This window comes from Mustela nigripes, chromosome 16 (assembly GCF_022355385.1).
Source record: "Mustela nigripes isolate SB6536 chromosome 16, MUSNIG.SB6536, whole genome shotgun sequence".
NCBI classification, from domain to species: Eukaryota; Metazoa; Chordata; class Mammalia; order Carnivora; family Mustelidae; genus Mustela; species Mustela nigripes.
In genome coordinates this window covers 51,634,169-51,645,372 of record NC_081572.1, presented here as the reverse complement: position 1 = coordinate 51,645,372, position 11,204 = coordinate 51,634,169, and the positions used below count along the sequence as shown (strand labels likewise).

Genomic DNA, 11,204 nt, shown 5'->3' with positions numbered 1-11,204 from the left:
AAAAACAAGCAATTAGCAGAAAAAATTCAAGGACTCAGGGAACAGTGCTCTACATCACTGGTGTCCAAAGAACAAGATGTTAAAGCAATGAAGACCATTTTTATATTATTAAATGGTTAAAAAAAAACACAACAAGTTATCAAAAATGCAGAAAGACTCACCCTCTCATAGACTGTTGGCAGGAGTGCAGAGTAACACAACTCTCAGGAGGGCAAAATGACAACACCCCATAAAAGCTTTTCCCCCCCCCAAAATTGTTATAGAACATTCTAGAACTTCCTTGCAATGGTACGTCAAAAAGCCATTAGAATGAAGTTGTGAAAAGATATTTAATGACATCAAAAGTATAAGTAGGATTCAGTGCAGAAGCATAAATGGGCTGAGGTGAATGAGGTACTGAGAACGGTATCAGACACATAGGCGTTTTAAAAGTACTAGCTACTTTATTCGGAATGATTCTGATTTTTGAGAGGAACACCAGTGTATAAGTACAGAAATAAAAATCTATACATATCAAAGTACCTAGTTTAGAAAAATAGAGACATTTATTTTCCTTTTTCTGTGTCTGTATTTTCTCAAGTTCCCACAAGCAAAACATATTGGGTTTTGGAGGTGGAAAGAAAGATTTTCAAAAATGATGTCGTGGATAAACAGCCAATGACATATTTATATATGGAAATAACCATAAACATTACCTATTACCCACATGTGTAGATAAATATTATACGTATACACAGAGAGTCTAAGCAAAGGAATTGAGAGCACAGAAAAGAAAATGTTGACAGACCTCAGTGATCATTTCTGGGTATTGTGATAACATGTGCCTCTTAGGAGTCGGTGTGTGTGTGTGTTTTCATTTCCAAAATATGTCATGCAAATGTTTTTCATTTATAATAAAGAAAAAGTTATTTTAAACAAAAACGCCTGGGATACCACAGGGCTTCCTGGAATTTAAGCAATGTCCCATTTTGCAACTCATCTAGGGTCAACGCCTCTGCCATCCTGGACCCCTTTGCACTCCGTTCCCATGGAAAGAGTTACCAAGCCCTGTTGACTGGTTAGAATGTGTTTTGTATTTCTCCTTTCTTTGTTTCTACTGCTATCACTCTGATATCGGTGCCCGATCACAATTTCATACAGCCATTTCCCTGCTCAGAGAGGTCTGTCAGCTCCCCTCAAGTCCTTGACCTGGAGATAAAGACCTCCCCACATTATACACCTGGAATTATGAATCACAGTCAAACCAGTCTCCTTACTATCGTTCCAAATCCCCTGTGCGTTTTTCCACCCTTGTTTTTGCTCAGACTACCCCAACCACCACATACCCAAGGGCGTTTCTCCTTTCCTCTGGGTTTCCTTCCAGACAGAACTGAAAATCCACCTTATTCGGGATACCTGCCCCCACCACCTACCTAGAGGAAATACATTTCTCCATTCCAGCCCATTCATGTTACACAGGCAACAACAAGAATAATACAAATAATCTTTTTTTTTTTAACTTTCTCTATCAGATTGATTATATTTCTTTATATTCTTCCCACAGCTCAGAAGTCTAGTACATAGTAGAAAATGAAGGTTTGGACATAGACAAAAGACTCTCTGAGACAGCACGTTGGTACCTTTCTATCAACACAATCCTTTAATAAGTGACAATATTAGCATTCCGTTTAAATTAGCTGCAGCAGGGCTGTGGTTCCACTTTGCCCGCTCCTGGTGGGGCCCTCTAACAGAAGCCCACCAGCCGGAGGGTGTTGGGGAAGGTCTTGCGCATGCTCATGCATTTTTCCTGGTCAATGTAGAGGGAGTTGGCTTTGACCGCCAGGTCATGCTCCAGGGTGGCCTTGGTGTGGACCAGCGACTGTAGGGTGTCCTCCGCGTCCCTCAGACGCTGCTGCAAGGTCTGGATGGTGTCGTCTACCTCGTACACCTCGTTAACAAGGCTGCGTGAGGAAAGAAGCACCAGGTTAGGTTAGTGGAAATCACACACTCCGGAGGCTGGTTATGGGCTGATTTGAAGGCCTGCAGGGTTACTGAATTCCTGCCGGAAGGTGGCTGCTGGGCTGAGTGCACAGGGAGCCCCCAGCAGCACAGGGGTCATCCCAGTGTCAGAACAAATGAGCAGAGGAAGCAATACTTGGGCTTCCTTGGTGTTCTAGAATCAGGCCAGCGCCACTCCCAATAACAACACCCAGAATCCAAACAGCAAACTAAGCATATTTTAGGGACACCATCAAATTTACCACCAAGTTTTCATACACACACACACACACACACACACACACACATTAAATTTTTTTTTTTTTTTTTAAGGGAAAACCTGGGTGCCTGGGTGGCTCAATGGGTTAAGCCTCTGCCTTCGGCTCAGGTCATGATCTCAGGGTCCTGGGATCGGGCTCTCTGCTCAGAAGGGAGCCTGCTTCCTCCTCTCTCTCTCTCTCTGCCTGTCTCTCTGCCTACTTGTGATCTCTGTCTGTCAGATAAATAAATAAAATCTTTAAAAAAAAATAAATAAAAAGGAAAAACTTATAAACGTGACTTTTTAAAAAATAGTACAAATCGGAAAAATCAAAGTTTTGCTGGATTTCCTTATATTTTTTAATCATCGAAACCGTTTTCATTGTTAGGAAGAAGGGGACACCCAAGTTTACTCAGGGGCTAGAGTTCAGCACAATGGCAGTGGGAAGGGTTAGCGAATGGGGCATTCCTGAAATTTTAATGCCCCTGTCCCCCAGGAACCTCCTAAGGCAATGCCTCAAGTTCCCAGACTGAATATATTTGTAATTGTCGAAAATGAAATAGACAGGATAAGGCTTGAAATCAGCTCCATGGAAGGTGTAACGGGTTGTAGTTCTAATTACCTTGTGATGATTTTTTTTTAAAGGCACATTTTTTCATGAAGACAAAAGAAAAAATTCATTTCATGAAAAAACATATAGCCTCTCCTCCAATTATATTAGTCAATATGGTTTCAATTTTCCTTTCTCTGATTATTAGCAAACCTTTCCTAAGTGTCTATTGGTCTTGTTGCTTGCGTCGTTTCTTCTGTGAACTGCTTCTCTCCTTTGCTCCCTTTCTACTAATTTATTACTATTTATCTGACTCGCTTGCAAAGAGCGCTTTCCATAATAGGCATATAAAAGACAATAATAATTTAATAGTAATAATAGCAACACACTTATTAGCTACTTTATTATATATATACACATTATACATGTAGTATATATATATAAATATGTATGTATTTACTATCCTCAGTACTTTAAATGATCAGACAATTTAATCCTCATAATAACACCATGAAGTAGATATTATGATTATCTCCATTTTACAGTTGACAAAACTGAGGTATAAGGAATTTAGAGCTTTGCATGGAACTCTCCATTGGCTGTTTTTAATTACCATGCTGCTCCCCTACCTAACTCCAGTCAACTGAAAACACAACTCCAAATTTATCAAATTGTAATTATCAAATTGACTCAATATTAAGGTTATTTTATTTGGGAATTCATTTATCAACAGACTGGAAGTGCATGGAATTAATTAAAATATACAGTAATACAGGGGCGCCTGGCCAGCTCATTCAGTAGAGCATGAAACTCTGAATCTTAGGGTCATGAGTTCAAGCCCCACATTGGGCATGGAGCCTACTTAAAAAAAATAAAAATTAAAAAAAAAAATAAAGCATACAGTAATGTAAAGAGAATAGCAACGATGACCACATAAAGATATGTGGGTCCCTAAGGATAGAAAGGGATTTCACCATTATAGAAAAATTTCCAAGTCATGTTAAAATCATTATTATACCCAGGCAACTGTCTGGCTTCACAGAACTCTGCAGCTGGAAAATAAATGTGAGAGGTCATCAAGCCCAGCTTCCTTGTTTCGCAGACAAGGAAACTGAGCCAAGAGACCCATGAACTGCCTGCTGTCTCCACAGGCACGCGGCCCACATGTGTTTATAAGCTTTGCATGGTTATCCAGGAAGCTAAGAAGGAAATAAGGAGTCTCACTCGTCGTAATAAGGAACTGGGTCCCATTTCCTGCCCCCACCGTGTCAGCTCCCTGCAAGCAAAGGGTAGAAGCAGAGACCCCACATGTTGGCGTCAGCCTCCAGGACCCCCTTGGGTAAGACCATTTCTAGATTTTATTTATTTATTATTATATCTTTTTAATTTGACAGAGAGAGGGAGATCACAAGTAGGCAGAGAGGCAGGCAGAGAGAGAGGAGGAAGCAAGTTCCCTGCTGAGCAGAGAGCCCGATGAGGGGCTCGATCCCAGGACTCTGAGATCATGACCTGAGCCAAAGGCAGAGGCTTAACCCACTGAGCCACTCAGGCGCCCTGGTAAGACCATTTCTAATTGTAATCCCCACCGTGTAAGGAAACCAGATTAATATACAGGAAGCCCAGTTAAATTTGAATTTCAGATCCATGTGTAATTGTTTTAGTATAAATATTTTTTAATTGTGATCAAAGACAGACAACAGAGAATTTACTGTCTTAAACATTTCTGGGCGCACAGTTCCAACAGCCTTTCCTCTGTTCCCTCCGTTCACACTGTTGGGCCATCACCACCACCAACCATCCACAATACTGATCTTGCAAAACTGAAACTCAGTCCTCATGAAAAACTAATACCCCATGGCCCCCGGCAATAACCATTCTACTCTCCGTCTCTGGATATTTGGGATCTACCTGTATTGAAAACCATTCACTGTTTACCTGAAACTCAAATTTTACTGGACATCCCGGGTTTCGAGTTGTAAAATCGGGGCAAACCCACCACAAGACCCGTGTAGTGCCCGGCACAAAGTGGGCTCTCACGCAATATTAAAGTGGCACCAAAGAGAAATTTTTCTACCCCAAACCCTCCGTGCTCTCTTCTTCATAAAGACACAATTTTAAGGAGATGCACCAATTCACAAGCTGCAGTTTCGTCTGAGTGGAGGGGAGACTAGGGGGTAGAGAAAGGGGTTCTCACTTTGGACTCCACAGAGAGCTGTATATTCCTTGAATTCATTTTAACATCAGACTCCATCTCGATCTTGTGAAACTGAACAAGACAACTTGCAGGGGAAAATACAGTGGAACGTTTGACATCAAAGAATAAAGGAATAATTTCTTCACCGTGTTACATTGTGTTGAGTCATAGTATGAGAAAACAAGAGGAAACAGCATTCATACCCAATGATAACCTACGCTCTAGCCACATGATGGAAACCAGGCAAGCAACACTTTGGAAAAAAGAGAATTTGTACTTGAGGTGGGGGAAGAAACTCACAATATGATGTTGACTGAAAAAGTCAAGATAGGAGCGCCTGGGTGCCTCAGCCAGCTGAGTGTGTGACTTGTCTCAGCTCCTGATCTCAGGGTCCTGGGAGTGAACCCCAGTAGGGCTTCCTGCTCAGCAGGGATCTGCTTGTCCCACTGCCCCTCCCCTGTCCTCATCTCCACTCCCCTCCCCTGCGCATGCACCCATGTTCTCTCACTCTCTCTTTCTCAAATGAATAAGTAATTTTTAAAAAAGAAAGAAAGGGAGAGGGAGAGGAAGGGAGAGAGAGAGAAAGGAAGGAAGGAAGGCAGGAAGGAAAAGTGAGGTTAGAAAATCCCAAAGGCAGTGTGATCACAATTTTGTTAACATGCCTGGGCACGGATTGCATGGAGCACTGGGTGTGGTGAAAAAATAATACTGTTTTTCTGAAAATAAATTAATTTATAAAAAAACAAAACCAAAACAAAACAAAAAAAAAAAACCATGCCTGGTGTCAAGTACAACAAAATGCTAACCTCCGTTATCCCTCCATGGCACAACGAATCGAAGATGGGTTTTATTTTTTTTATTTTTCCTGTTTTGTTTTGCTTTGTATTTTTCCTATCATGAACAGATGCTACTTTTAAAATCAGGGAGATAATGAGGTAAATATTTTACAAAAAGGAAACACAGTTTGGAGGGACTTAAGCTCCCTTTGACCTTTAGTGACCAACAGGGCAACAGGGCCAACGTATCTGGCTCGGACAACGCAGCGATCAGACGATGATGGTCTAGAAACGTCCGTGGACTGCTCTGCAGAGCCCACCTCTGGGCGTGCCCTCTTCCGGAGATACACCTGCTGGAGGGGTCCTGGCTCAAGACACATGCACGCAGCCCCCAAGGGGAAAGGCGCTCACAAAAGACTCACAGAAGCAACAACACACAGCGCATCTCCCTTCATCTTGGAACCTGTACTGCGAGGAAAATACAAAGGCTTTCCATGGGGCGGAGGAAGAAACTGAAACCTACTGTGCCCGAAGTTCCCTTTGGTCTCCGATGGGTAAACACAAAATCTGAGAACCGATCTAAAAGCTCCTTTCTGTGGTTGCTTCCTTCAAGTTGGATTAAAAAGAAAAGCCTCTTGGAAAGATCCCAGGGTATAAAATAGTGGGGAGGTTGTGGAAACCCTGCGGGGGGGGAGGGGGGGGGGATGGGGTTGACCAAGGGTGGGGGGAGGGGGGGTCAAATCGCGCCCCGCCCCCCTCTCACTTTGCCCTGCCCTGGTAAGAAGGCTTCAGAAGGAGCCCCAAACCCATAGGCAGGAAATGGAGCACAATGATCTAGGAGTCCTTACTCCTAGCTGACAAACACTAGCCTAGTGGAAAATTTATCTGGGAGGGAACTTTTGAAAATACAGATGTGGATAGATCAATGATTATTTTTAATTTTAATTTTTTGGGGGGAGCGGAGAGGGGAACGAAATTCAAGATCCAGAAAATGCAGGCAGCGAGTTCCCTTGCCTCCCGTTGCTTTGTGAATAGGGCTGGGAGGGCCTGGACTTCCCTCCGTGTGTGCCTTTAGAAACACACTCTCACCCATCTTTTAAGGCCCCCCCTCTGCCTCGGCTTCCTTGTTCTTGGCAGATCACAGAGAGCCGTTCTGCTGAAACCGCTCATTTTGGGGGGAAATTACAGAACTGAAAAAACATTTTGCATTCAAATACAAATAAAGCTACCGTCATTTTTTTGTTTTTCTAAATGTACCAAGATTATTGAAGCAAAGCAGAACCTGGTCTGGCCTGCCACCAAGAGCCAAAAATGTTTAGAGTTACTTTTGAAAGAACCCGTTTGGAACACTGTAAATGAAAATAAAAGTCTCAAAATGAAAACTGCCGTTTTTCTCTGTCCTTGCTCCCCTGAGTCTGTGGTCTCTTTGGCAACGATACTTGGATGAGAAATCCTTACGGAAACAAAAGGAAGTTTTTCTACTAAAGTCAGTAAAGGAGCATTGGAAATGGACATAATATGGATTCTATGGGAAGCAAAGGGAACGTAAATTCTGTGTAGCTCTGAAGGGGGGAGAAAAGTAAAAATCATTCCGTTTCTGTGCAGCAACCTTCAATGCCTCATTGTCTGATAACTCCAACGTCAAATTAGACCACTGCTCAAAACCCTTTAAAAAAGCAGCCCTGGGCTTGTCTGATGCCAGGCTGAACAATTGATAGATTTCCGTCTCTACTTCTGGTGATTCCTCAGAAACTTTCAGAGAATGCAACTTTGCTCAGCTACCCCTCGTAAGATTTGCAGAAAGCCACAATTCGTGATCCATTCCTAACCGGCCAGATGGCCGGGTACTCACTGCCACAATCTTCAGAAGCACGTGGACACCGCAGATGGGCCTCTGGAGGGGAGGAGAGGTAATCCTAAATAATGAACAGACTGGGTAGGAAAAGGGGTTCTCTGGAACCCATTTGGGGAAATGTGTGGCCAGCCTGGGTGCACACGCATATGGCTATGGCCCAGACAGCAGATCTACCAGGAAAAAGGCAGCTAATCCACTGGCATATATGCTCAAACATGCTTCTTAGCATGCAACACAGACAACATGCATGGGGACAGGTAGGGGGTTTTGCTGTAAAGGTCGCCTCTGTGACCCTGAGTTTCATCCTCTATGAGAAAGAGATGGGGATACAGTACCTGCTTTGTTGACTCGCTCCTTTAGGGCATTGAGGAAGTGGGATGGGCTCGGCCGCCCGATGGGGGGATGATAAAAGGACCGTATGAGTATAAAGATGGGAGCAGAAACTTCCCACACAGACGTTTTGATTGGTTGAATAGTGAGGCAGGCAAGGGCTCAAACGGTGCCTTTACTTACCACATCATGCAACCCGCGTCTGCCTCCGTTTCCTTATTTGTGAAATGCAGATACTGAATGAGGTAGTGTAAGGGGCTGAGGACAGGGCTCAGCCCAGAATGAGAGCCATGCATAATCACCTACTCTTCTCATGCCATTTCACTGTCTGTCTTGTCTTCATCGTCGTTGGCCTCACAACCATCTCCCTTACCCTCCCAGAAATCCACACTTGCTTCTTTGGCAGGGCTCAAAGCCATTTCATCCCCAGGATCAACCCCTTGTGATGACAAAGGAATCCCATCAAGGAACCAGGCAGGAGACAAGACTAGTGGCATCTCCCCACAGCACCAGAAAAGAATTTGGTGTTCGAGTGTGGCCCCTTTGTCCCTCCAGTTGCTATAAATTTGATTTGATTCTGCAAAGACCATTTCATGACCTTAGAAAAGCCAGGGAGAACTCCACAAAGAAAAGGCAAGCTGGCAGGTATTGGGAAATTGGAAATGAAGCCAGAATGTAGGAGGGGGAAAAGAGCTTTGCCCAGTTCCTGATGAGCCCATCCTAAAAGGAATGCTCAAAGTTTATATCATCATCATAAGAAAAGATGCCTAGTGTTGGGTAGATAAATGGCAGCATGAGAGTTTTGCCAGCCTTGTATATGGGGGATGTGCTTGATGAAGCCCAGGTCTTTTCTACTTATACTGAGAACAGAACAAACTGAAGTGACTAGGAAACCATGAGGGTGGGGAGAGTAGATACTAAATTCCAAAAAAGGCCAGCGAGAACCAATGGGTGAGAACAAATAGAAAGGGGCCTGTGGAACTAGTACCAGGACTCCCTTTCCTGAGACCAAGTCCCAGGCCTTGAAAATCACACAGCAAGCAATGCATGCTGCTGCTTTTAAGAGACATTCTGGAAACTCCAGATCCCAGGGAAGCGCAGATTGTGAGTGGTCCCACTGAATGAAGCTTCACATTCATTATCACTTTTTTTGTATCTAGTATTGATATCATTTCCTTTTTTTTTTTTAATTGTGGTAAAATGTACATAACACAAAAAATTTACCACCTCGACTGTTTTTAAGTGTGCAGTTCGGTGACGTTAAGTACCTTCGAAGTGTGGTGCGCCTATCATCGGCATCCATCTCCAGAACTTAACTGTCCTACCCAACCGAAAGTCCATGCCCATTATTAATGGGGGCTTCAGTGGGTAGAAGAAGAATCAATGAAACAAGATGGAATTGGGAGGGAGACAAACCATAAGTGACTCTTAATCTCACAAAACAAACTGAGGGTTGCTGGGGGGAGGGGGGCTGGGAGAAGGGGGTGGGATTATGGACATTGGGGAGGGTATGTGCTTTGGTGAGTGCTGTGAAGTGTGTAAACCTGGCGATTCACAGACCTGTACCCCTGGGGACAAAAATATATGTTTATAAAAAATAAAAAATTAAAAAAATAATAATAATTATTAACGCTTCCGAAGAAGGATCCTACACAATGGCTGTTACTGGGTTCTTCCATATGACCGGTGTGAAAGCAGAGAGGAGGACCTTCATAAAGAGCTTGGAGCCACCATGGGGCTGGTGGGTGGCCCCAAGGAGCACCCCGAGCTTGCCCCTCCTGCCCAGGGCCCACTGCCGTCTCACCGTAGCTGAGCCATGTCCCGGCAGAGCTCGATGTTCGGTCTCCTGGTGCGCTCGTCCAGTCTGGTCTGAGCCACCTTCAGGAAGGCAGACTTGTCCTTGATGGCCTTCTTGATGGATTCTATGGTCATTTCAGTCTGGAAGATCTCCTGCAGGGTCTGTAGGAAGAGAAGCAAATGCTTGAGGCCTCTTGCAATTTGAGGCCTGAGGCCTGCCTTGCCCTCTCCTAGAGGGCGGTGGATTCTCTGAGGGCCTTGCTCCCTCCCAGGCCTGTCCCTGGGAATCTCTGGAGAGCTGAATGTGTGTGTCTCTTCCTAACTCCAGGTGAAATCTGCCAGATGGAGAGTAGTCACACCACAGAAATGAGCAAATTTGACAAATTGGAGCCTTCTTCCCACCCACAACTCCCAGATCGCTATTATTAAATATTTACCAGCACACACATGCGCGTAACTCTGAAAAAGGGGGAGGCCCAGAGATTCGAGTGGCCCTTGCATTCCTCCTCACATCTGTATGTCCTGCCTCTTCATCTTCTTACAAGTGTCACAGAGATGTTTTCCTGCTAGTGGAGGACTTGACTTGAAGCAAATCAAGTTCAAGTTTCTCAGGGTCTCACTTGCAAGGAAGGACCACAGGCAGATTTGGAGTCCTCCTTTTATGTTCTTTTTTCTTAAAGGAGGGTCCCCCAAACTGCATAAACCCGGATCCCTTCCTGGTCTCCTTGCCTATGCTCGGACAACTCTTGTTTCTTCTGCGACCTTGGTGCCCTCCTGCCCCCGGCTCCCAGGCCCAGCTATGTGCATTGCACAGTGGTCCTGCTCACTCCCTGTACTTTGACCAGCTCCCTGGAGGTGACCCCTGTACTCCAAGACCCAGTGGCCCTCGTGAAACTGTACTTTCAAAGTTGACAATGACCCTCCCCAACGACTCCTTCTCCTTGAAACCTTTGCCCTGTTTGTCTTCTCTGGCCAACCGCTGTCCTAATTCCTTGCATCTCCCTATAGCTGCCCCTCACCACTTCCCAGTACAAGGCTCTGTCTTGAGCCACTTCTCTGCTCTGTCCTTTCTCCCCTGCAGAGCTCTCATGAAACCTCACAGATTCGGCACTTGTGCAATCCAGGAGCCCTGAAATCTGTCGCTTAAGCTTTGACCTCCCTCCCAAGCATTCAACGACCTGTTGAAGATCATTGCACTGTTCCTATCACCAAAGCTGCTCTCAGGGTTCCCTGTCCCGTGAAGCCGTCCCTGTCTCTCATCAGTGCACATAACGCTTCCTTCGGCTACATTTAATGTTTTAACTGAGGAGTTCTTTCTGCACCTTTCTGGTCTTTTCTACTTTCATGTCCCGTCTGGCTCTACGATGCAAGATGGCAAGGCCAGTGTGTTGTTCCGTGTGCTTACCCCAAAGCCACCCAGCACCATACTTCGAATGTAGCAGTTCTGGCCTGAATGCTATCTTCTT

At 44.6% G+C, this 11,204-nt stretch overlaps 1 protein-coding gene across 1 annotated transcript in view; it reads right to left on the bottom strand.

The window, feature by feature from the left end:
- Positions 1 to 447: 447 nt before the first annotated feature.
- TEKT3 (tektin 3) overlaps positions 448 to 11,204 on the bottom strand; it is a 38,235-nt gene continuing 27,478 nt past the window's right edge. The window contains exons 7-8 of the mRNA XM_059378522.1: positions 9,746 to 9,900; positions 448 to 1,940 (exon numbers count right to left, since the gene is read on the bottom strand). Of these exons, the coding sequence (XP_059234505.1) occupies positions 1,724 to 1,940; positions 9,746 to 9,900 (372 nt within the window). The 3' untranslated portion in view covers positions 448 to 1,723. The remainder of the gene's footprint in view (positions 1,941 to 9,745; positions 9,901 to 11,204) is intronic.